Below are 26,794 nucleotides of genomic sequence, written 5' to 3'. Positions count from 1 at the left end.
CCTCTTGGCATCTTAAACTGTGTCTCTCTTTGTATCTGCTTCTTTATCTCTTGCTAATTTTTTTTATAGATATCATCCAGAATGTGGGAGAGAGATGCTACAAGCCTGTAAGACAGATAAAAAAGGAGAGAGCATCCCCCTCTCATACGTCTTTCATCCTTATCCATAGTCTCTGTCCAAGAAAGGGCCTCCTTTTCACTTGCGTGCCCTAAAGCCTCTTATATGTGACCCCTCTATGTTTCCCTCCGGGCTCTCTCCCACGGCCAGGAACCACACACACAAACGCACAGACACCCACATCTGTGCATTTCGGTTCATGGTAATAAACCCCGTAAAGTTGCATGTGTTTGTGTTGAAGCAACGTACTGTTTCAACTTCTAAAACAAGCTGAGGTCAGAATGCATTTGTTCCAAACAGCATTACCGGAGCTGTCCAAAGTCATGAGTTGCAGAACTGACAGAGCCTCTTACTATATATTTTGCTTCGAGGTGAAGGCAAATTTACCGCCAGGCTGACGAACACAGCTGCTGGGAGAGCGTGTTTCTTGTTAAAAGAACTGACCTCAATAAAGATGGACGTTTGGCAGTCCGTGATGTAACGAACTGAGGATGATCCTGAGGCTGTGTGAATGTGTGTGCGCTTTGGTTTTTTTCTCAAATGCTTCCATGTTAGAGACCGCACAAAAGTTACTTTGATGGGGAATGGTCTGTATCTTATGTTCCACTTTAAAAAATATATTTATATTAATTTTCACCCTTTTATTAACTTAAACACTGCATCAACATTCTCCTCAATACATAAAAAAACAACACAATATGGAACCGTTTTTAATCAGTAACCGTTTAATTATGTATCCTATTTCAAACATATTTAAATTCATCCCAACATTTTTAGTATTCTTCTTTTTAAGGCCATTTGGGACTGCGTGCTATAATACTTTAAACCCGACTGCCGATTTCAGATATAAAGAATAAATATTAGTTCGATCAGATGATATTTTTTGTGTATGTTAAGTAGTATGTCGGATTGTACGGGTTCTGACTCCATTTTTGATCTGGTTCCAGGTTGATAAAATCACCAGATGCATTAAACTCCATGGTTAACGAATCCTTTATCAAATCTTTCCCCCACAATCTCTGTTAGATGATCCTTTATGTCTCTTTTTGAAACTACAGACACCTATTTATGTGACGTACACATACACACGTTAAATCAACAACCGGGTTGTTAACAACACTGACTGCCTGAATATATGCACACCGCTTTAACTTAAACTCATGGACGGACGTCAATAAAGGAATCTGCTAAATGCAATATTTTTCTGGACAATATTTCACACACAACAACAAAGGGGCCAACATATCCCGCGTGTTAAAATATGAATCTATAGTCCTTTAAGTAAGAGCTTATTGCATTTTTGATAACCTGAAAATGACAGTGCCAGTGTGACACCGTCTGATCCTCTGACCTTGTAGCGGGGCGACAACCATTTCACGTTAATGTTAAGTGCATCGTGCATGCAGAATGTAGCACAGCCCCCCAGCGAGGAGCAAACTCAGTTTTTCCCTCGCAGCAAAAGGAAACATGAGTCAGTGGGGTTAGAGCAGTGACACAATATGCGCTGAAAGCTGCTCACCCTTTCAGCACGGTAGAATCTCTGTGGTTTAGATATGATACTGAGTGGAATAAAAACAAAGAGGTATTTATTTCCCACAAAAGAAACAGTCCCGACCCCCAATAATTACACCCCTTGTTATAGATGAAGAGAAAATGCCATTACTATTATCCCTTTAGCCAAACTCTTTTCAGACCCCCCACCGCCTTCTTCTCTAGTGAGCATGCAGTCCCTTAGTTGGAATACTATTCACTATTATGGGGGTAAGTTTAAAACAAGAGAGTTATGGTCATGAAGGTATTCACTATATAACTCAACTGAATGGAGATGCTGTATCTTGTATATTCACGACATAAATAAGCCACAATACACATAGGACCCAAACCTCCTATGGAGTTACTGTGATCAATCAGAAGTGGTCCCACACACTGCACTCAGCGTTAAGAACAGAGAGGCTCTCTGTCTGCACTGCAGTGAGGGACTTGATGCTGGCTTGCACGGTGCGTGGTGTGACCCCACCCCTGTAAATACAGGGTTGGAGGTTTCCTCCGTGGATAAAAATACACTTGCCTCTCAGCACAGAGGGAGGGGGGGGGGGGAGCCTGAATTCCTCTCTCCTCTGCGCCCATTGTGCACGAGGAGCAAAAGTAACTTCCGCACTCATTACAAAGTTTGGCCATGTTGGAACAATCTGATCATACAAAGGTGAGTGACAGTCACAAAGTGCATAATGTAGACGTGAATCGCAATTCTGGCGAATGTTTATATTATTTAAAGCGTCTGTTAACGATGTTGCAATTTATTTGGAGAACTATCAATGAGTTCCAATTCCCATAGGCTACTACAGTCGATTTGTATGCCAGAAAAAGATGTAGCATGTCCCAGAACATTGGATGTGTAATGCAGCATGCCAAAAATACCGGAATGTCGTACTGCATCCGGTCACAGTCTGCAGGATACCGACAGCACGCTTTTGTGGCTATTCTGACCCACAACCGTCTGCAGAGCGGATATATGAGCAAGAGGGTCAAAGTTCAAAGTGCCACGTTGCGATCAAGTACTAGTATATCTCAACATTATGCATTCTGCATGCAACAGTATGTATGTCGTAAGGACATCTGCACTATAGACAAACTATAGGAGATAATAAAGTTACTAAACGTAAAAGGAAACATTTATTTGGAGGGAAAAGTATCTTTTTCCCTACTTCCTGCTTTTGTCTTTTGTCCTTCATGAGCTTCCATACTTCACAACTTGTGACATCATCGGTCTGTTGTGGAAAACATTTCAAGCTAACAGAGGTCTACACCCGTTCGGTCACATATGAAGTTGATCTCAAAAGTTCGCAGAGACTCCCCGGGGGTGTTCTGTGGTCAACCTCAAATATGCACTCAGAGCTTCCTGTTCACAGGGAAGAGATTTCTACTGGTCGAACTGAACTGGAAAAGATATTCTGAGTAACTTCCTTGTTTGAACTGGAAACACACACTGACTCAATTCATCGTTATGGATCCTTGGACTCCCTGCAGGTGAGTTATGTCATAAAGTTTATGATTATTTTACTGTCAGTTTAATCTTGGTGGATCAAGTTTGATCTACTCAATGTCATGTGAGCTACTTATTTATGAGTGATTTGATCTCTTTGCAGAAAGAAGAATGTCCATAACATTGTGCACCTCTTTCTTCAACAATTCAAATTTTTAGAAGAAATGAGGAAGAAAATATCGGAAAATTGCGTGTGATCCTGTGAGCTTCTCTTATAGACTGAAGGTTGAGGAGCACGATAAATCAAAAATGAGCCACAGAGTTCAAGAAAACCACCAGGGGACGGGACTGAAAGACGTCTTCGGCATACTCGTTAAAACTCTTCCGGAGCGGCTGCTGAGCTTGACATTCCAGCTGGGTGACTCTCCTGAAGATCAGATCATACACGCCTTGAGTCTGATTATTCTCAAGCAGGAGGAACGTGCCCTGGACAAACTGCAGAGGCTGAAAGACAACTACCTCGCTACCCATCTCGCTGAAAAGTGGCAGATGAGTGGAGGCAAATTAGACGACTTTGCCGTTCACTGCGGTCACTGTCCTGAGCTTGCAGGGGAATCTTTTGCACTGTTGGCTCGTGTTTTCAAGGTTTTGTCCGAACAGGAGCTGTGCCATCCATTTCTGAGAAATCTGGCGTACAGCAGAGCCCTTTCCAGTGACAACCAGAGAGCAAGCAGTTGTGAGAAATTGGAGTATGATCATCTCACAGAGGAAGCGAACGTTGTCTGTGGACCTCACTTTGCAGAGTGGGCGTGCTCCTCAAGCGATCTCAAGTCAGGGCCTCGCCATGATCCTCTGAGCAGCCTGGATGAAAGAATCAACACTTTAAAAGTTACCCCGTCTCAAGATGTGTCGGAGAGCGATCACAGCCTGCCCAGCTCGCTGCTGGTGCCCTCTTCAATGCCCTCATACCCTACTCATCTGGAGATAAGTATACCTCCAACAGACTTATTTGAAGATGTTGAAGTAACTCCAGAAACATCTGTGAAATCCGAACCCGCCCTTCTGAGCAAATGTGAAACAAAAGATGCACTTCCATCCAGTCAACCTCCTTTGTCTGATTCAGCGCAACACTCAAAGATGGATGAAACCTCCCCTGCAGAGGGAAGTCAGTCGGACAGTCTTCTTGCTGATGATAAGACCCCGAACCAAACCCCCAAACCAACCGTTGCACTACCTTCTGCAACACGCATTGTTCCACCCATGATGTCTGCTACAAATGACATGCATGACAGTGAAGATGCAGAAGAGGAGGAAGAGGCCATCTTTTATGCATTTGTTATCTTGCACGCACCGGAGGATGAAGATATGGCTGAGAGCATCAGGGAGAAAATACAGGCGGTCATTGGTAGTGATGGTGCAACTTTTTCTGGGGACTTTGCTCTCCCTGGGAAGAGCACCCTGAGGTGTCTAGCGGATGCCATCAACAACTCGGCCTTCACTTTTCTGCTGCTCACCTGCAACTTCAACACTCGCATGCTGGATCTGGAGACAGACTCTGCCCTTATCAACTCCATAAACAAGACACACAAGTACAACACCGTTATCCCTCTTATGCCACTTGAGAACTGCATGCCCAAAAAAGACATCCCTATGGTTGTGCAAACAATAATTACACTCAGGGAGAACCAGATCTCTGAGAGGAAACTAAAACATGTATTCTCTCCAGTGAAGATTAAAAACCAGAGGAAAATGTGGAACGTGGAGCAAAAAGAGAAAAGGGAGAGGGAGCGACAGGTGAGACTGAAGCAGCAGATCAAAGAGTGTGCAGCGGAGTTGGAGGAAGAGACCCTGAGGCTTCTTTTGCAAAGAAAACAAGACGTTAGTGATGGCAGGATTCAGTGTCAACAACAACAACCAACAAATATTAACATTGTAAATGCTAACTGCGTTTTGATTGGTAACAACTCTACACTGACTGTGGATTTGGGTGGAGATGCAGACAAAGTTGATTCAGAAGAGGAGCAATAACCTTAAAGATGGGAGTGGGGGGAACAATTATTGTGTCGTCAAAGTATTCGTAGAAAATGAGAAGAATAGTCCTGTTTACTGTCTGAACACTGCAATGTCAGAGCTGTTCACACATGCAGATTGTGTTTAAACTGGTTGGTGAAAGGAGTTTCAATAAAATGTTCCAAAGAGCAACTAAGTGCTGTTTTAATGATATCTTAGGATGCTGTAAAAAGAGCAGAACAATAGTTGTAGATATTTAACAGAGGACTGCCACCTACTGACCAATGTGTGCTGCACACGTCCAGATCTCTTCTGCTGTATGAACCCACTGGAGACGCTAGGGGGCAATGCTGTTCCACACTCATTGGCCTTCACGGGGTCTACAGAGCCAGGGTCCTCCAACAACACTTACTATTCTGGTATCTGAGAGCTAAAAGAGATTAAATAAATTCTTGATTTTGCATATCAGTATTTCAAGTGTTTGTGTGTGTGTGCATGCATATTTAAATCATTGTGCGTTGGCAGTTTTTTCCTCATGTGTTTTCTGATGCTCTTTGTAACCTTGTTTTTCAAAGTGTTTTATAACTACATTTTAATTACCTTTGCATTGAAAATGCGGAAGGTTATGTTTTGATCGGCGTGTATTTATTTATTTATTTATTTATTTGTATGCGTGTTATTCGCATAACAAAAAAAGTTTTAAACCGAATTGCATGAAATTTGGTGGGATGATTGGTTATTATCCGGGGACCATTTGATTAGATTTTGGGATCGATCGGGTCAAAGGAACAAGGTCAAGGTCATGAAAAGGTCAACATCCTCTTGAATCGCATGACATTTGGTGGGATGATTGGTTATTATCCGGGGACCATTTGTTTAGATTTTGGGATCAATCGGGTCAAAGGTCAAGGTCGTGGATAGGTCAAAATCTTCTTTTTACCATAGCGCGGTCAATTTCTATCCAATTGGCATGCAACTAATGCCAAAATGTGCATAATTCAATGCCCAACCTTTTGATATGCGAAAGTATGCGCTCTACCGAGTGCCCATTCTAGTTCTAATTGTTATTGTCTCGACCCATATGGAGAATGGGGCTAAACTACGCCATAAATCACGTACTAAAATAAAATGTTCTTGGTTCCACAACAATAAATTACCAGCAAACACTATTTCAGGGATTAAGTGTATTTTAATGTTGTTAATTTAACTGTCAGAAAGAACTGTGTGTGTGTGTGTGTGTGTGTGTGTGTGTGTCACAGTCAATTCAGCCTAAACTCAGTTATCCAGGTGCAGGACGTTCAGTGTGTGCACATTCCCCTGTGGCTGCCATCCCTTCACCATTTTGTCTCCGGCCCAAAAGAGTGTGATGACTTCTTTAAACCTGATGCATAACCTTTCTAAGACTTTAAATATTGTAAAAAAACGGGACAAGCTCAGCTGTAATTTAAAAAAAAATTGTAATAAAATATTGACAGTTTGGAGACATGCTGCCTTCTATATATTATAATTATTCATACCTTCAGAATTGGAGAGGTAAATAAGATTTTCTTTCAATCCTTTTATGCAGTTCTTTGGTTCCCCTAATTTAGTTCGCCTGTTTTTTATTTTATATTTGTATCTTACCATTCTATTTGTTTTGCCTTGATTCTCTGTCGAGCACTTTGTAAACTCTGTTTTGATAGGTGCTATTTAATAAAGTTATTATTATTATAGTGTATTTCTTCCTTAATCCTTTGAAAGAGCAGTTGGGATTCAGTCAGAATCCATTCAGCCGGTTAACTCCACCTTGGTTTGTGTTTCTTATGTTAACTCCACCATGGTCTGTGTTTCTATATGATGACTCCTGTCAAGACTGAATGGACTGGGTGGGTGGATCGCGCATGCGCAGTGCGCTCTATCCTCCTATCAGTGCCGCAGGAAAAGCGCAGAGCAGACGCCGCGCAGTGATAGAGAGAGAGAGGAAAACAGTTGGAAAAAAGGAGAGGAGAACAACATGGACACCAACAGAGGCTTTAGTTAACGTGTGACGCGGCCCGCAGCTCTCCTCCTCTGCCGCACGGCTGCTCCGTTATGTCGGACAACCCGAGGAGAATAATGATGCCAGGGAATGGAGGAACTCTTCAGAAACCCCGCTGCTGAACGCGCTGTGCCTTCAGGGTTAAAGGACGCCACCGGGACGTAGCGCGGACGCGTAAAGCCAGGAGCGCCCGATGCTACCCAACGCGTCGTGCTCTCCAACAACCAGGCCACGGGCAATGTTTTGTTCTTCTTCTCCTCCCCCCACACACGCGCATATTTTTTTTTTGAGGAGAAGGGGAAATTTCTCTGCATCGAATTTCTTTCGGACGGGATGTCATCCGCAGTCAGGAGGAGTTCCTCTGGCTGACTGATCCTCCAGCTGCCGAGAGAGAGAGAGAGAGAGAGAGAGAGAGAGAGAACATGGGAGATGCTGCAGAAGACGCAGGGATGAGTCGGACCTTCATCGTCCCTGCGGTCAAGAGCTTCGACCACTACGACTTCACCAGGGCCAAGGTCTCGTGCAGCCTGACGTGGCTGGTGGCCAAGGCGTTCGGCTCGGGTAGGTGGCGCCTCTTCGTGCTTTATCGTCAGACATCGCGATGCGGACAGATGTGGTGATGGACCAATGGGGCTATTGAGTAAACATCAGCCTCTAACCAGACACTCGCAGTCAGACCCAGATCAACTCCTTCAATGTTCCTCCCCTTGTTGTTAAAGATAGAAACCGAAATATTTCCTCTCTTTTTATTCTATAAATACAGCAGCAATTACATATTTAGTTGTTCTCCAAAAACAGAATAACATTAGTCATATTCATCCTTTAAGTGAGTCATATCAAACTGAGGTAAACTAAATAGTATTCAAGGTCAGTGGGTGTGTTTTCATATTTTTGTTATCTAGCTCCATGAGTCAAACGAGCTGCATGAGTTCATCATGGCACAGGCCATTGATCCGACCTGTTGCCTGCCTCATGCCATGATATAACACTGTGGCTACACATCTTTATCCTTCAGTGGTTGGAGGCTGATGAACAGATGCATAGACTCCACCTCTGTGTTGTAACGTGAGCAATGTCCGAGACGTCACTGCATCTGGATGCATTTTTGGAAGCGAGCACGTTCGCAAACGCACACCGCTGCACACAAACATTCACTCACACACACAACAAACAGTTTTAAAAAGTGCAAATGCATTTGCCAATCTACGCGGACAGTAAACGTGTCTGTTTCGTAAACTCTGATTGTTTAGAAGTCCGATGGCTTCTGGGATAAAACCACTGGCACTGGTTTTCATGCAGCCAATCCAAATGTTCTAAAAAATCTGATCAAAATATTAATTGGTGCTCATCACACTTTGATTATCCAAAAAGTTAGCAGTTAATTTTCTGTTGACGAGGTCATTGAATAATTGACTAACTCGTTCTTTTCTAAGCAGTAATATAGCTTTACAGAACAGCTTAACGACAACACACTGTTGTGTTGTGTGTGTAATACTGCTGATGTTTGCATACACATACTGTATGGGTGTCAGTAAATCCTCCTCACACGTGACGACACGTAGCCAAGCTCCGGCCCGTCTCCTGTCCTGTGTGAGTAATGCCAGCCAGCTCTCAGCCCCGAGGTTTACTCCAGCTCCTCACCAATGCTTTTAATGTACAGCACTCTGCATCTCAGAGGGCCCACACAGGCGCAGAGAGAGCTGGATCCCACCACCTGAGAGCAGAGACACGTCATCGAGACACACAAGCTGGAGGACACCGAGACGTTGCTGCTCACACTGCTGCCGCCACCTTGTTGTCCCCCTTCCCTCTGGTGACACGCTTTATGCTCCCGGCCCACTTCATAACCCGTCCTCAAGAGCCTCGTGTGGCCTAGTTTGGACGGATGAACATAGAGCGAGGGAGTCAAATATTCAAACGGCACTTTTCAAAACAAACATTGGCTGAAAGAAGAAGAGGGGAGGAGACAGAGAATTATTCATAAAAACAAGCACAACAAACCCCACAGTTAAAAATCAGAAGAAAGACAAAGAAAATGTATTATTTTGAAGATGCTTTGTAAAGATGTGGACTGACATCCTGAAACAAAGCACCTGTGAGCACGTGGAGGTTTGTGAGTTGGTGCGTATGCACAGCTTTCCTGTCCCCACACTTATGTCCAGATGTGTCTCCATGTTGGCCTCAACAATGGCCGCCTCAGATTTTAACAACAGTGCTTAAGTGCTGGCCTTCAGGTACCTCACTATATACAACTACTCTTTACTTCTGCCTGTTACCATAAAATAACTTGTTAAATATTGTTTATAATCACATCTTTGCCCTCTCTCTGATTGAGAAGTCCACACTCTATAAATACGCAAATATTAAGTTAAAAAAATATTTATCTGTGGAACACAAGATGCCTCCTTCTTCACTGAATAGCCCCACTCTCAGCATGCGTGTGTGTGTGTGTGTGTGTGTGTTCAGCAGATCCTGGTTTAACTGCAAAGGGTAAATAATATCAAATGATCTGCAGAACAGACTCCTCAATGATTCTGCTGTGTCACTCAGACCTCGGCAGTGACGAAACCAACACTCACCTTTTATTCAGCTCATGGCTGGAAAGGCAATTCTTCAACTCCATTTGTATATTTTAAAATAAAGAAGAGTCGCCACGGAGAGCCAAGAGAATATTCTGTCCAGTCGTGGTGGAATGATGCTTCTAAAGCTGCGAGGGACTGGTCAATTAAATCAGATGATTGACTTGAATGAAGACATGCCTCCGCCTTCCCTTAATGGAGGGGTTCAAGGCTTTGATTAGCTCACAGCTGTGGAGGCGTTCTCATGAGTTGTTCCTTTGTGTTTCATACATTGCGCTGCTTTAAAACAAGAAGAATCTCAGACCTATCCGGTGCTTGGACATGTTTGCCACCAGCCATCGTGCTGCAAAATGCTCCAAAGGATCCTTTACATTGACATCCGTCCTGCAGCTCAGGCGGCAGAAGGGAACGTTCCCTCTTTTTGGTGAACATAGGGGAGCATTTAGCGGCTGAAGAGCTCGAGATTTCACTGAGGAGAAAAACAGAGCTAAAGAGACTGAATATTGGACTCGTTATAGTGTTGCTCCATAACTTTAAGATGTTTAAATTGGCAACTGTTGGCCGTGTTATATTTCTGTATGGTATACTCTGTCAGTGTTGCATTCACAGCTGGTTTTAGCTGCTCCCAAATGGCTCAACACATGTGTTAATGTAGGTTTAAAGTATTTGTTTTAGTGTCACGTGATGCTAATCTGTATGACGTGGGAGTTCAGCACAATCTCAAATGAACGGCGAGGCAACACCACGTACTTACAACACGAACCGAAGCTAATGAAGTTATATATAAATCCCTGTAAAATAAAATTAAAATAATAACTAGAATGGCGATCACGAACTGAATCTGTTTGTTTTTTTAACAAAGAGCAGCTCGCCAGCAGAGATAAACACTGCTGACCGTGACGTTGAGTATGCTGAGCTGTGATCTCGGGGGTCTCCGGGGGAGCAGTCTTCTCCGTGCCTGGCCTTCCTGTGGCAGCTACTTCCTGTTTCCTCTTTGGTGGTCAACACAAAGCAGAGGGGGTTTTACTTGACGAGGCAGATTTTTAATGAAATCTAGAACAACTTGTTATCCGTGCTGTTGTAGCCTGCTCTTCTTTTAATGTTCTTGAAAGGATTTGTATTAACCTTGAAGTTTAAAGGTCGTTAAACCCTTTCAAGTGAAAACTGCCATCATCTCAAAACAAAGCTTTTGTCTTTGATGATGTTCAGAGTCTGCTGTAACTACGGTAACCTTCTCTAACAAAGAAACATAATTTCTTAACACAAATGTGGTTTTATGAACCACATTTGTATTCTGAGAGTTTATTTTAAGTACAGCTCCAATATTAATCAGCTTTATGGACATTCTAACCAAAGTAGCATCAAGGTAATAGTTGTGACTAGAAGCCTTGTCCTGAAGTCGGTGTTGATGTGGGTTCACATCGGCCTGTTGCTTTAAATACTTCTTTTCATCACCCGGAGCTGTCGCATGGGAGAGCGGCACTAACCACAGCCACTGGAAAACTGCAGATGTTTGATCACAAGCTTACTGGATTATAAATGTTACATTATATTACGCTGAGATCTTTTGTTTCTGCATTTTTGTTATTTTGGAGGATTAACGAGTAGAAAGCTGTATCTTTGCGATACATTCCTTTGATATCCTTGGCTTCCTTCGGTGTGATTCAGAGGCAAGCAGAGAGGAAATGACCCCACACACCAAGAATACACACGCACTGGAGCATGCAGTGTTTACAAGTGTGTGTCCCCCCCCGCCCCTACACACACACACACAAACATTCCTTTACTTGCCAGACACACTTGGGATATAGGTGCATAGATATAAATAGATGTGTGTTATTTAGTGACAGCTTGATGGCTCGTAGTGTACAACTTTGAGTCACAACATGTGGTTTACATCAACATGGCCGGTATGGAAGGAAGGAAGGAAGGAGCGAGTGAGTCCTGGAAGTGTAGCTGTGTGCGGTTGTGTGTGTTCAGCTATTTTCCTCAAATCAGATTTACTGTATGGGGGAACTCGATTAGAAAGTGCTCCGTGCTTTGCAACGTACACTTCCACCTGCACACATTGCGACCCACACACACACTGCTGCTTAGTGCTCACACGATGTCCCGTGTGGATCTTCAGGGAGATAAGCACCAGCAAACGTACACGACGGTGAAACGTCTCTCTGCCTGAAGATTGTCTCGTTCCCCTCTTTAGTTTGAGTGAAAATATACTTTTCACTCATGATGTTCATGAGGTTTTGTGGTGTCCACCATCTTTTCTCTGTGTGTGTGTGATTATATTGTACCAGCCCTGAGCTGGTTCTGGCCCTGGAGGCGAGGCTCTGAGCTTAAATGTATGTAGCCATAGTAACAACAAGACAGTAAAATAGCTTTTTTACTGCCTGCATGCATCCAGTATTGGCGTCTCTGTTGATGGTGGTGTCTCAGGAGGACAGGAGAAGCATATTGATCAAGATTATCTGTCTGTGTCTTTTCTCTGCCCAGATGCCGTACCAGAAGAGCTGGCTCAGCCATTATACCGGGACCAGTACAACCAGGAGCACCTGAAGCCCCCGATGGCCTGCCTGCTCCAGTCCGCAGAGCTCTACTGCCGGGCGGGAAGCCTGATCCTCCGCAGTGATGCTGTCAAACCGTTACTGGGGCACAACGCCGTCATCCAGGCGCTGGCCCAGAAAGGCCTGTACGTCACCGACAAGGACCGACTGGTCACTGAGCGAGAGCTGACCGGCACGCCGATACACATGGTCAGTGCATCGCTGCCGGTTGTACATTTCACAGTTCAGTCTGGAATTCATCTTTTTGTCTGCATCGTATTTTGAGTTCACACTTAAAAACGCATATATCTCAGTAACCGTGGTGATGTGAGGTGTGAAATGGGATCACTGAGTTTAGATCGCAATCTGTTCATTTGCAAACTCACACGTGTTCTCACACGTGTGTAAGCATGTAAACCGGAGCTACACACAAGGATTCAAGTTGATTAATTGCCTATAAAATGTAGATGTAACGGGTTATATGGTAGTGTGTTTGAGTGTGAGGCTCCATGTGTCCAACTGTTGGACCGTCCAAGATCTGTCCTGTTGAGAAAACCAGCCGATAATGACGCATTACTCACTGGTCGTTGTCTGTCGTTGGATGGCTCCGGGCGAGCATGCCTTATGTATTCTGCTCGACGCTGTCAGTCCTGTGTGGAGTACTGGATGGAGGAATTATTTTCATCATTGATTGATCTTAATAAGAAAATGCTTGACTAATGGAGATTCGATTGTTTGTCGATAGAATATCAGAAAATGTAATACAAATGACAAAGTAATACATTTATATTGCTAATTTTGTCCAAGCGACAGTCCAAAACACAAAGACAATCAGTTTACGATGATATTAAACAAAGACAAGCAGAACGTCCTCACACCAGGCTGGAAGAAACTCATTCGGGGAATTTCTTGCCTGAGAAAATGATCATTAACTATCGATAATTCCTTGTTGATTGGCCAATGAATGGATTAGCTCATCGTTTAAGCTCCAGAACAGGATTCATTTGATTCTCTTGTGACGTTCCTTGATGGCGTTTCAGTCAAAGAAGGCTGAGACTGTAGCAGCAGATCCTGACACGCTGCTAGCACACGCATGGCTGGAGACCGGGCACCTCGCCTGACGCCGAAAGGTGTCTGCATTGCAGTGCACCCTCTCTCTCTCCCCTCCCTCCCTCTCCCGCTCACTCCCTGTGTGTTTTACTGTTTCTTTCCTCAACTCTCTGATTGCCTCTGCAAAGTAGAGGAACGGTCTCTCTCCATCTCTCTCCCTTTGTCAAGGTCTTTTTTTAAATTATCCTTTCCTACCTCGACCCCTGTCTGATCCCGACTCTGATCTGTGTGGATTAAATGAACCCGGGACTTTGTTATCCACGGAATATTTAATCGAAGCTTAGTGCCCACTAATGTTTCTCTCTCTCAGGTTATAGCCGGTATTTTATTCGCCCTCTGCTTGTGGTTTCCCTTTTTACGAGTCAAGGGCATTTTAATTTTTACGGCTGCTGGTGCTCACTACATCACTCATTGATTGAGAATGTTGGGAAGGTGGGAATGATGTGCGGGGATAACATGCAGCGCCTAATGATCCCATGTTCTTTCTCGACTATAAAAGTGCACCTATATATCCCTCCGGTGAGTCAGTGTGCACGGCGGCTGATTTAGTGTACAGTTTAAGTGAGAGGGTTAAGTAGATAAATGCACTCCCTATGACTATTGACCCTTTTATTTGTGAAACAGCCGTTAATCTGTCCATCCTTGTTGTTTCTCTGTCTCCTTTGTGCTTCACTAGATTGCCTCTGCAAAGTAGACACACTGCCTGTGAGTGTATGTGCGGACTCAGCAGGCTAATTTCAGTCAGGCTGAAGTCGAGGCTTTTCATTTTGGGTTACGGTATATCTGCAGCGAAAAGGATGACCTCATGGTTTTCCAAATACTGTGCAACAGAAGAATAACTCATGTCAGGGAGAAGGAGGAGGAGCGTGGCAGACTGTCAGAGGGCGAATGGCTAGAGAAAGAGAAGGAGGGAACAGAGGGAAGATGGAATTTAGGGGACTGCTATTTGGCTGGGAACCAGGAGGAAGTAGGAAAGTAGAGCAAGAGAGGAAAGGTGGATGTGGAAGTCCACAAGAGGACGACTGGAAAGGGGGGGGGGGAAGAGCTGTGGAAAGGAGGGAAGGAAAGATGGAGGACAGGGACGGGTAAATTATTGCCTTTTTGGCGGGCGGGACGACATGTGTGTGCCAGAGGACGAATGGAAAAGGCCCAGTGTTAATCTGGCCATCTGGAAAGAGGAGAAAGGAGAGAGGAGAGAGGAGATGACGGGAGAGGACAAGAGGCGAGTACATGAAGTGCAGGGAGGGTTTAGGAGAGGGAAGGAGGGAAGAAGTGATGTGCACCACTGCAGCACTGTGGGTGGGGTCTCACAGTGAGTTAAAGCATGTCTGGTGCACAAATGAGAGCCACCCCCCACCCACCCACACACACACACACACACACACGCAATACACACACATGCGCAGCACACCTCCAAAGAGCCGTCAGACCATCAGCAGTGTGCACAAGACCTGTGTGTCCTTGTCGAGCTTTACTTTCATGTTTCTCTCCGACTTTTCTTCTGCCTCGCCCACGCTAAGAGGAGAAAGTGACGGAGTAATTAAATGTTCCTGCAGAGGGACGTGTAACCTCGACTAAAAGCCTCCTTCCAAATAGTAGGATTTTATGGACGTGTGTGTGGGTGTGTGAGAGAGAGAGAGAGATAGCAACAGCGGTCATTTTTAGTGGCAGTTACACACTCACATCTCAAATGGGCCGGACATGGAGGTGTAAAGTTGCTCAGTAAAACACGTGTGTGGCTCAGATGGAGGTCCTTCTCAGTCCGTCCCTGCTGCCTTGTGATGTTTGTGGAGGAAGAGGCTACTTTGATTTTCTGTTTGCTCAGCTGTATTGTGCTTTCCTAGAGATGCCTTTGATCAAGGGCGCGCAGACACTGACACACACACACACACACACACACACACACACACTAATGCAGCCATACAACAGTAGTGATGAATACTGATGCTCCTGTCCGAGGGTGTGCATGTGTGAGCATTGCAGCTCTTTACAGCTCTTTATGACCAGCAGCTGCCATTTCCACAGCCTTATAAGGCACGTCTGTCACCGTTAGTGGTTTAGACTTGCTTCCATGCACACACACACACACACACACACACCCACACACACACACCAAAGGTCTTTGTGGAGGGCTAATAGACAGCACATGGCTTTTAAATCCATGAGATAGTGTCAACAGTAGTATTTTCATTTACCTTAGATAGTCTGTATATACAGTATGTAAGCAGTGTCTGCCTGTCTGTCTGTCTACCTGTCTGTCTGACTAACTGCCTGCCTGTCTGTCTGTCTTCTTCTTTGTCTCTCGTGCATAAACCCGTATGTGCATACACACACTCACATACATACACACATGTATGTCAGCGCTGAATACAAAGTTATATTTAAAATAGTGCTATGAAAAATAACGCGTTAACTCAGTTAATTCAATTACAGGTTTAACTAGTTATTTTTTTTATAACGCATTTAACGCATGCGCAGAATGAGCTTCCAATACGTCTGTTGTTGGTCGTCGGGACGAAAAAAAAGTCACTTGCAAAATGAGCTTCCAATACACCACTTCAATCTGAACTCTGTCCGCTCTCATGCAGACGGTCTGTTCATCGGTAATGATCCTTCCGCAGGTTCACCTACGGAAACCTTGTGACGACTTTTACTTCCTGTAGATCAGGGTCTCAACACGTCGATCGCGACCTGCCAGTCGATCGCGGCGTAGTGTCGGTAGATCGCATGACATTAAAAAGATTGGCCCGCCCCCTGACATGTTCTCTATAGCACGTCTTTGTTCTTTTATTAAACTAAACGTCTGTTGTTGATCGTATCTCCACAGCAGCATGTCATTTCTGTCTCTTCGCGTTGCGTTAACACTTATCGATCTCCGTCTCGCGCCACAGAGCTCCGTGCGCGCGCATCGGGACCGAGCAAAAAAAAGTCACTTGTCAATCTGTCCCCGTGTCCGGGCTGGTGAGGTTTCAGCTTTGCAGCGGTGTCCCCGCCGTCCCTTTCATCACGGCCCAGTTCATGAAGAAAACCCACACAGTCAGTTTGCCTCAGCAGCTGCTAGAGGAAGACTAGAGGCCTTTAGATTGTGTCATGGTGGAGTTAATGGTTGACAAACAAGAGAAAAATGCTCTGTTTAACCCTCCTGTTACCTTTACATTTGCTAACATATTTTACCCTCGGGATCAATTTGACCCAAGCAATTAAAACCTCCAGAAAATTATTAGAATTAATATTGCTTCCCAAGTTTAAGTGTGAGGTACTTTATGTTTGTTTGTTGACTACCTAAATAGCCCTTTAAATAAATAAAAAAGTTGATATTTCTTATATGTTTGACACAGTGAAAAACAGCCTGAGGTCAAATTGACCCCAAAGAACACCGACATTAAACATTGAATGGGGTCAAATTGACCCGAAAGCTAACAGGAGGGTTAAACATTCTGTTTAGGATGAAGATGTATTAATGTTCCATATGGAAGAAAACTGCTAAATAACTGCTGAGTTGCAGCACCATTGTATAGAAGAATGTATAAATGTATATATCCGTCTTTTGTCATAAATCTCTATGTTCTCACAAAATATACCGAGAATATCGGTAATATGTGATTAATCATGATTAATCCACAAAAACCTGTGATTAACCCGATTAAACATTTTAATTGTTTCACAGCCCTAATTTAAAACGGTGACACAGTCAAACCTACACAACACGGGGAGGAACAATAAGGTGGTCAAAATCACAATTTTACAGATGCAGTAGATGCAGCATAAACATGTCAGTCCTCTGACCTTTTGTCAAGACATTTAGATCATAATATTACAAGTAATAATAATGGGAGCAATAACACATTTTATTTTCACTTGATTGTAAGGAAAGGATTGAGTCTAAATGTCATGTTTCACTTTTAAAAAGTGTTATTAAAAGGACTGGCCTCACATTTTGGGAAATACACACAGAGTGAGATAAGAAGGTTGATGCCACTCATATCTGCATTTTAATTACCAGCTTAGCAAATGTTAAACAAATGAAATTGTGGGAAACGACAAGCCAGACTCTATCCCAAGTTTAAATCTGCCGACTGGCTCCTTAAAAAGCTACCTATTAATAACGCTCTTGTTAGTTTAATCTGTGCACAAATAGTCATTTAAAACAAGTTGTGGTTTTACATGCTGCTATTACTCCACAGTACTTCTATGATACTACTCCCCCAGAAATGAAGTCTACCCTCCCCTCTGCAAAAAGAAAGAACTTCCCCCCTCTAATAATGTGTATAGTCATTTGATAAATGTACAAAACACACACACTGTAAAATGACTATAACTATAAAGGCATACAAAACTGTGATTAATATTTTGTGCTTTAATGTGCTTTTTTTTTTATCCCAATAAAACACAAATTGAGAATAGGATTTGTCAGTAGCATTTAAATTCATGTGGCTTCTTCATCTAGTGCTCTGAACACACACACACAGATGCATGTGCAGGCACCTTGTCAAGCTCCTTAACGACATAAAAGATTTGGGGGGCTTATGCAAATGAGTTCAGAAAAGCTTCAATCACAGAAAAAACTCAGCGGGTTTTCATGGAAATCATGTTTTTGGGATCTTCGGCTCGTCCCTCTGTCTATCTTCCTTTCTGTCTCCCTGTGAGTCCGTCTGTCAGCAGGACCGGCTCCTGCACCTCTGGATGAGAATGCGCGACAATGTCAAATATCTGGCAATATCCTGAAGATGCAGGAATTCAAAAGTGTCTGCAGACTGTTTCATAGTTTAATATCAGGCTACAATCCAAACAATCCTCTCCACCCATTTAATCCGCCTCAGCTGTAGCATTCAGTATTACATGTATGCCCGCCAGCATACATGTCGACAAACAGCTGACAAGCTTACGATAAGATTGTATCCTCTATATTTTGTGAGGTCAGACACACAAATCCAGTTTATTGAAGAACCTCTGCATGAGGAGTTTGTTTTTAATAGCCAAATGACTTGGGCACACTCTGTCTGTTTGGACTGGCAGTCGTCGAGCACCAGCAGCAGTCCTGAGTCTGGATCAGTTGTTGGTTTCTTGGGGAAACACGTGGTCACACTGGCTGGTACAAGAGGCTGTGTGGTTATGAATAGAGAGGCCTGTGCTTGTGGGACGCGGTCGCCCCGCTTACTTGAGTCACCTGGAATACGGAGCACCTGACTTTGGGTGTTTGTTCAGTTCGGTTGCACACACAGGACACAGTAAGTGTTTTTGAGCTGACCTGGTGCTGTGACAGGAAAGGGAAGGGGCGTTCTGTTGGTCTGACCGGCCTGGAATGGGATCAGAAAGGCCAGGAGAATGTCACGCTTTGTGTGCTGTCCGTGTTGATGGATGGATCAGATAATGTGTGCACTTTAAACAAAGTTACATGAACAGACTTTTAGGAGGGGTTGGACCGACATCATAAATGCCTATTCTCCGAAGATACACTTCATATGTGTTGGTGTCCACAATACTTCTTCAGTTGATCACATGACAACTGTTGAAGCATGATAGATTTCCTGTGGATACAGTAACCGAGACCTGCTACCTACTACTCATTGAGCAAACTAAAGTGTGTCTGGCACAAGGTCCTTGTTGAGATAGCAAACACTTGCAGAGTGGCATTGTTGATCTGAGGAAGCAAAGCCAGCGTGATTGGACACCTCTGTTGCATATTGTTCTTCTCTCTCTCCCCCCCGCCCCCCCTTATATCTTGTTATCTCTCTACTGTCAGTTAAAACTCAATTTTAAAAAAAGGCATAAAATGCCCCCAAAATATTAACGGTGTGGCAAATTCTCTGAAAATACACACATTTGGTGTTTTCACACAGCAAATGTCATATTTTCAACTCTGAGACCACTTGCCATTGTTCTTGGCCTCGTGTGGGTTCCTTACTCAGATGGAGCTGAATCCAAAGGGTTGATACAAACACATCTTTTCTTTTTAAAGGAATCTTTTGTTGATCGGTCCGCAGTAAAAGAAGCACAAATGGATATATAAGTCAGGTCTTTAGTGTGATGCTTTTGGAAAAGTGAAGGGTAATCCTTGCCACGCTCTTATGTTTCTACAGAGTTCCCATCTGGCGCTCATTGACACCCTGATGATGGCGTACACGGTGGAGATGGTGAGTGTGGAGAGAGTCATGACCTGCATCAACAGGTACTCCTCCGCTGAACCCTCACACAGCCAGGAGCTGCCTTATGACACCGAGGATGCAATCGCCACTTGGATCAACAAGGTACACACACACACACACACACACACATTTAGAAGTACAACAGCCGCACACATCCATGTGCCTTTTCCAATGTGTCCCACAGTTCTCTGTTTCACTCCGGATACAGAGACACAAGAGGTGCTGCACAGTGTGTCAGCGCTCAATCCCTCCATCACGGGTTCAAAATGTCATATGTTTGACTGGCACTAACCACATATATTCATGCCAGATAAAGTACCAAGAGATGACTCTACACTCCTTTGGTCTGCTAAAGCCAGATTGGGAGAGTCAGGAGTGGGCTGTAAGCTTTGAGTTGAGGCTTGAATCTTCTTCATCCTACAGTTAATTCCAGTTACTTTTTCTGATCTTGCAGGATATTTTAAGGGAATTTTGACGCTCAAAGTTGCCCCAATTCTACATAGTTTAAAATAATTAAACAAGCCCCAGCAAGGCATGATTTAGTCAATTAAATGTACAATTATTGCTGATTTTTTCTGTAGAAGAATCTCATGTGATTGATTTTCCTTTTTTCAGTCTAACGACAGGAAGGTACAAATGCAGAATTAATTTGCAGAAACACACACATTGTCTCTGTGTAGCCCTGAGACGTAGCAGCCATGGTTTGGATTGGCTGATGCGACCATGTGCATCCTCAAGCCAAAATGTTGCATCACCATTTGTACAGAACCTTTAACAGAAAGAAAAGCAGTGGTCTTTTCAGAAATAAATACTATTATCAGTCATCTTTAAAGGTCTTGCTACAGTGTGTTGGAAGTCAGCTGTATATCAGGTTACACTGATGTTTAGCCTAAGTGGCTCATGCGCAGAGGTGGTGATGAAACATGTGTCTTTGATGTGTAACTGAAGCCAAGGTGCTCATGTTAAACTGTATCCCATCAGACTCACAATTCAGTCTCTGTGTACGAAAAATGCTTCTCTGAAATTTGACCTCTTTCCTCCTGTCTGTCTCTCTCTTCAGGTGAATGAACATCTGAGGGACATCCTATTTGAAGAGCAAAACCTGAGAGAGGCCTCCCTCCAGGAGTCAAACACAACACACAGAGTAAGAACAGACACAAACTCATACACGTCAGTTATCCAACTCACATTGTGTTTAAGTGAATATTTCAAAATATTGTCTTCATTTGAAGTACAAAGCGAGCTTAGCTTCACATAAAAATGAAAAAATAAGAAACTCTCAGGTTTGTCACGGGGTGAAACTCGGGTGCAGAGAGACAGGCTGGACTCCAGGTTTGAGTGAAACAAAAAAACACTTTACTTCAGGAAAAAGTCAAATGTAAATAGTCTGGCTCGAAAGCAGCTACAAAAAAAACTAGGAATCACCATACAAACAAAGACTGAGAGTGAGACATCAAAACAGAGACACTATGAGACAGAGATAAAGACAACAAACCGACAGGAGACAAGAAAAGACTGACACAATATATACGGGGAAAACACAGGTGTACGGCATGATACAATCAGGGAGACAGGAGTGGCTGAGGGCAGGTGAAGGGAATTAACTAATCAAGGAGACAGAGGAGTGGCTGAGGGCAGGTGAAGGGAATGAAACAATCAAGACAGAGGAGGCAGAGGAGACACAGGAGAAACGGAACAGGGCATTACAGAAACAGCTTTTTTCTGCCCGAACTCCTCCTACCAGCACCTCTAAAGCTCAATCATTCACACTTTTAATTTGTTTAATTGTTTAATTTACATAAAATGTTAAAATGTCAAGTTGCGTGGGAGTTGCGTGGAAGCTGCTGCGCTGGATGTTGTTGTTGTGTTGTCTGTGTACAAATAAATCAGAGACAGATACAGCTTGTTAAATAGTGACCTTTTGTGATGTTGGACAGAGCCAGACTAGCATAGTCCCCCTATTCCCCCTACGTCTGGCCGACACTAAACTGGTTCCAGCTTTGCACTGTACGCTCAGAGAAGAAGAAAAAAATACACATCGGTTGATATGACATGTTGTGTGTCTATAAGGCACACGCAGACACACATGATGAAAGTAAACTCTGTAAATCAGAGGAACATATGAGATCAGTCTCCGACCAGCTGCAGAGAAATATTGGCCAGATTTGCAAAACACTGCTGTTTGAGGAGACAAAGAAATGTCAGAGAGAGAGAGAGAGGGAGAGAAAAAGGAAGGGAAAATCACAGAGAGAAAGGAACGGGAGAAATGACACCAGGGTGGGAGACACTGAGAGAAACACTCAGGAGCGTTGTCAGCTAAAGGGAGTCAGCAGCAGACAGAGACAGTGTTGTCATCCTGAAGGACTCGTAGTTATGTAAGCTCCATGTGACACAACCAGTCAGTCTGCTGGGACGAACTCACAGCACTCAGTTTCCATCCTCTTCCACTCATTTAACCATGAAGCTACAGCGCAGTGCCTCATCAGGTCACGACCCTGGCCTCGGGTCAGTGCTTTAAATCAGGGAAGGTTAACAACATTTAAAATATAAGCATTATCTCACTGCGAGCGCGTGTAGCCAACATGTAAAACGGGCAACAATAGAACTGTGGCAAATGGGAAACGGGTTTGTAAACTTCCTGCGATTCAATACCAAATCAAAGAGGTAAACACTGAGTGAAACTCTGACTGCAGCCTAACATTACTGCCATGTGCTTTCAAAGAGAGCTTCAGCTAACTGGTCTGTTGTCTCAGGTCAACAAGGCTAAGTGTCCACGCTAGTTGCTCTGTGGCGCGGGTTGAGCTAAATGCTAATGCTAGCATGATGTTCACAGTGACAACAATGGTAATGTCATGGTAATGTGTATGTATGGATGTTAATGTGCTAACATTTTCAAAATGAGCACTAAACACAAAGTAGGCTATAGCTGAGGCTGAATGTCATTTATTTGCGGGCATTTAATCATAAACTTAATTTGACCTGATGGGTGAAAGATCTGTCAACACATGTATGCTTAGAGGAGGAACATGAACATCTGGACCAGACGTCGTGGCAATCCCTCAAGTGGTCGCCGAGACATTTGACTCAAAACCATAAATTGTAAATGGAGACAATCATAAAAGTGAGTAGGATTCGTCCTCTGGGCACCATAAATGTCTGAACAAAGGTGTCCTGGCCTCCATCTGATACTTAAAAAATACAGTTGAGGTGGTTGATATTTTAGTCTGGACCAAAGCGGTGGACTGACCCACATCGCCATCCATAAAGACGGCAAGCATGATTGAAATACAAACCCGGTGCCATAGATTAAACTGTTTGCATACAACAAGTTGTAAAATGGTCCCAAATGGAGCTACATTATCTTCTCTTTAAAGAGCTGCGTGATGTCTAAATCAGTTCAGGAGGAGCTTGTATCTGCCGTGGGAGTTTCTCTGCACATGTTCTGCTGCTCGTCGTCTTGTTGTTGTGCCGTGTAGTGAGAGTAACCACCGCCTGAGTGCGACTGCTCTGTAGGCTGTGAAGACACATGGGCTATGTGACCCATCCCACACTGACTCACACAGACACACCCTGGCTTTGTCGAAGACGACAAGTTACAACTAGGAAAGAAGAAGGTCTCTTTGGGATGTGAGGAATACGCCGGACACTCGGTGACAGTCAGCTGCTTTCCGACTGCTCGCTCCGTGACACAGCTCCCTCATTGCATGATCAGCTTCAACAGAAGACTATTCACCCAGGAGGACATACTTAGAGGAGATAATGTCACACACACATATATGCTTTTGCAAACACACTCTATTCTGGGACAGTGTGGAACATCTTTAACGGTGGTCTTGTGACTAAGTGCTCAGCATGTATGTGTGTGGATACTGGATACTGTGTGAATGTCCCTTTCACTCCTTCCTTCAAGGAGGTTTGTGGTTTATTTCAGGTTGTAGGTTCGGTTTTGGTCTCAAAAACCTTTCAAGATATTTTGATTAAATTTGGTGGAATGTTTGAGTCCAATACATTTTAAAGGGTTTCCCAAGAGTACAGGATAAAAACACCTCGATAACCTTTGGATGGAACATTTTGTACATTTATTTTGGTTTCCCAGAGGATCAATAGACGTTTTCTCTCATGCACACATCAGGTCAAACTTTCATTTTGTCCAAAACTTGGTTTCATGACCAAATACTTACAAAACTCCCATAACACCAGCCCCGGCTGCCATGCTAACACGCTAAACTAACAATATGTCTCAAATAAAATACTTCAACAGTTCTCTTATATTGTTTAAATCTAAAAAGGGATTATGAGGTAATATGTTTGACCTTCAGGGAAAATTGTTCTATTTTATCATTTTATAAATTTGACACTGTTGGTGTCTGACTCTTAAATAACGAGTATTATTAGGAGAAACATGTTTCCCAAATTCAAATATTTCCGTGTGAACAGTTCCAGTTAGAAACGGTTCAGTTCAAGGACTCCAATTTCTTTGTTTGCAATGTTATGTTATATATAAGACATTTTTGACAAGGTGCTTCCATTGAAATGATTGTGCAGCCTTTGTAGAGGTCTAACGCCTCTCCCACTCTCTTCTGTTGTTATCCAATCATCATCCACCATCAAGTCTACTAGCAAATGGTACTGGAGATTAGTACCTGTAAGTCCATCCCTTCTGAAGAACTCGTCTTCATCAACCACTCCCATCCACCTCCTCTCTGTCTAATCCAAAACCTGCAAGGATTCACCCCTTCACATTGTCCCCTCCAATTCTATTGTAATGCACGTGAGCCCCATCATGCATTGGTTACGTACCTCCCACCTCAACCCTTGTCTCCATATTCATAGGAATCTGATTGAATGATATAGTGACTATTTAAAACTTAAATCACTCTTAATTAAGGTCAGAAACCTGCATGGAAGTAGCCAATATATCTTTTGTATACATATCAGAAACCAATGCTCGCGACCTGCTATTGTTCGCTTGGGATCTGGCATGTCTGTTTTCAGTATTGTGCATTGAAAACAGTGTTTGTTTGTTTTCTTTTGTTTGATGTGTTTAAATTGGCTGCTCTGGGAAGATTTTTATTTTTTTTAAGACGTGAGATGCTGTAGACAGCGAGAGCTTGCATACGTGACGCCATTATGGTGTCTCTATGATGCCCTAAAACATATGCACTAGTGATGTCTCCGTGGCTTTTACAGGCCTAGAGAGACAGAAACAGAAAAGGATCGATGTGCTACTTAATAAATTATTATTAAACTTTAAATCACATGGCCCCTTAAAACGTATGATGCTGAAAGCGATTTATTTGTTGCATAGATATTGTTCCTTTTCTGACTAACCGCTCCTCACAAGCAATCAAGGGCAGCAGATTAGTGCTGACGTGTTTTACTTTTAAGACAATGTCATTTTAGATATCATATCTGATTATTTGCATGATGAATTTAATGTGCATTATTATTTGAGTTGAGCCTGAAGCCCATCCTAAGATTTAAATCAACACCTTCGTCATTGACGTGCATGCAGATACAAGTGTTTTTGCGGATACTGCACCAACAATGAGAAAGCCAACTGTACTTATCCACCCCGATGATACATATGTGGTGTCTTTGTGCTGTTGCCATGGTTTCAGGCTCTCTGCAGGTGGGATCATGCCCAGCAGAGGAGCACGCCATCGCTCCCCCTGGTGGAGAACCTGCTGAAGGACAACACAGACGGCTGTGCTCTGACCACACTGCTGCATTTCTACTGCCCACAGGCCGTCAGACTGGAAGGTGGGACGACCCCTCAATCTGTAACCACACCCACCTGATCTCACCAGCCACACCCTCTCTTATGTTGATGACATAAACAAAGTAAACAAACAAGACTAAAGTTAGCTCACTTATACATTAGGAATGGGAAATATATAGCATTCAATGAGCTGACCACAATGAGTCTCACAGAGCCTCAGCTTGACAGCACAAAGGGGGCTTTCCTCTGCTCGCACTGCTCTAAACAAAGAACATCATTATTATATATGGCGGCTTTTGCCTTTGGATTATATAAGAAAGTAAGTAAATTCAATAAAAACAAATCATAGCGTCGTAGTAGTCTTTTGCAGGAAATGTTTTCAGTAGGCGAAGCTAACCTTAATCTCAAAGAACAACATAATCAAGAGATTAAGGACCATGTTTTGACTTGCTGTGGTTACACTTAATGATATAAATGCAGGATATTGTTAAGGATGTTGACCCAAGAAAGACACTATGAGGCAGAGAGGTTTCAGGACAGACATGGAGAACAAAGACTTGCTTCCTCTCAACTTCTCTGCGCCCTCATTTCTAAAAATGCCCTGGCTTTGATTGGTCACCAGAGTAATGTGACGAAGAGCCGTTAGAGGAGTAGCTGGCTGCTATTTCAAAGATAAACAACTCGTGTGTCGGTGGACTCAGGATTAAATGTAGTTCACGGGGCGCTCATACACATGTGGCCCAGATGTGGAAGCCAGTTAATTTAAGTCTTCTGAAATCATTCAGGAGAAACTGTCTGTTTGGTTCTCTGTGGTCTTTTCCCTCTTGTCAGATACATAAACACATGCATGGTCCGTCCTTACGGGAACGTCAGGGGATTAAAATCCTGATGATTCACCCAGTGGAGTTTTGAAGGAGTGTGTCATTAACTGTTTCAAGGATTCTACTGCATATGGTGCAAATACTAGTGGGAAAAGTAGAATAATTTTGTTCTCATCCACTTTTTTAACATAAACTATGGCTTATCTTTTGCTTGTCTTCCTGCCTGGCCTTTGCGATCACCCCTCCCTTGTGTGTCGGACCCCTCCCCTGGCGGAGCAGATATCTGCCTCAAGGAGACCATGTCTTTGGCCGACAGTCTGTACAACCTTCAGCTGGTGCAGGAGTTCTGCAGGAGCAACCTCAACCACTGCTGCCACTTCAGCCTGGAGGACATGCTCTATGCACATGCATCGATGAAGGTCAGGAGAATATTCACATATAACAGAAAAAGATATGCATGTGGGTGCTGTGGAGAGTGCTATGTTCGCCATGTGGTTTCCATTAAAGACAGAAAGAAATGTGTTTTGGGGAAGAGGGAGAGTTTGGGCGGCAAAGAAAATAGGTCAAAATGAGTCACGCAAGGAAAAGTTTAAGAGCGAATGTGTGTGAGCAGGGTTGGTTCTCTCTGGGGTTGTGTGTGCGTGTGTGTGTGTGTGTGTGTGTGTGTGTGTGTTTGTTAGCATGGCCATACAGATAATTTTGAGTATTGCCTTGCTGACGGATTAAATGAATATGACAGCCTGTGC

The 26,794-nt window shown here is 43.5% G+C and overlaps 2 protein-coding genes across 4 annotated transcripts in view; both read left to right on the top strand.

Moving 5' to 3' along the window:
- Positions 1-2,577: 2,577 nt before the first annotated feature.
- Positions 2,578-6,279, top strand: ticam1 (TIR domain containing adaptor molecule 1). The gene is made up of 2 exons (XM_056420846.1): positions 2,578-3,144; positions 3,264-6,279. Exon 2 carries the CDS (start codon positions 3,410-3,412, stop codon positions 5,126-5,128), a length of 1,719 nt encoding a protein of 572 aa, XP_056276821.1. The 5' UTR covers positions 2,578-3,144; positions 3,264-3,409; the 3' UTR covers positions 5,129-6,279.
- Positions 6,280-7,045: 766 nt separating this feature from the next.
- The window catches only part of camsap2b (calmodulin regulated spectrin-associated protein family, member 2b), a 30,811-nt gene continuing 11,062 nt past the window's right edge, over positions 7,046-26,794 (top strand). The window contains exons 1-6 of one of the 3 annotated variants that reach the window (XR_008832551.1): positions 7,046-7,688; positions 12,200-12,459; positions 19,440-19,607; positions 20,566-20,649; positions 25,127-25,268; positions 26,328-26,467. Coding sequence is in view for 2 of the 3 variants with exons in the window: in XM_056420958.1 (XP_056276933.1) it covers positions 7,550-7,688; positions 12,200-12,459; positions 19,440-19,607; positions 20,566-20,649; positions 25,127-25,268; positions 26,328-26,467 (933 nt within the window). In the remaining variant the exon portion in view is untranslated. The remainder of the gene's footprint in view (positions 7,689-12,199; positions 12,460-19,439; positions 19,608-20,565; positions 20,650-25,126; positions 25,269-26,327; positions 26,468-26,794) is intronic. The other 2 variants (XM_056420958.1, XM_056420959.1) reach the window with 2 other exon arrangements.

Source organism: Pseudoliparis swirei, chromosome 8 (assembly GCF_029220125.1).
Source record: "Pseudoliparis swirei isolate HS2019 ecotype Mariana Trench chromosome 8, NWPU_hadal_v1, whole genome shotgun sequence".
Classification (NCBI taxonomy): Eukaryota; Metazoa; Chordata; class Actinopteri; order Perciformes; family Liparidae; genus Pseudoliparis; species Pseudoliparis swirei.
The sequence above is the reverse complement of the archived record's forward strand: the minus strand, read 5'-3'. Positions and strand labels throughout refer to the sequence as shown.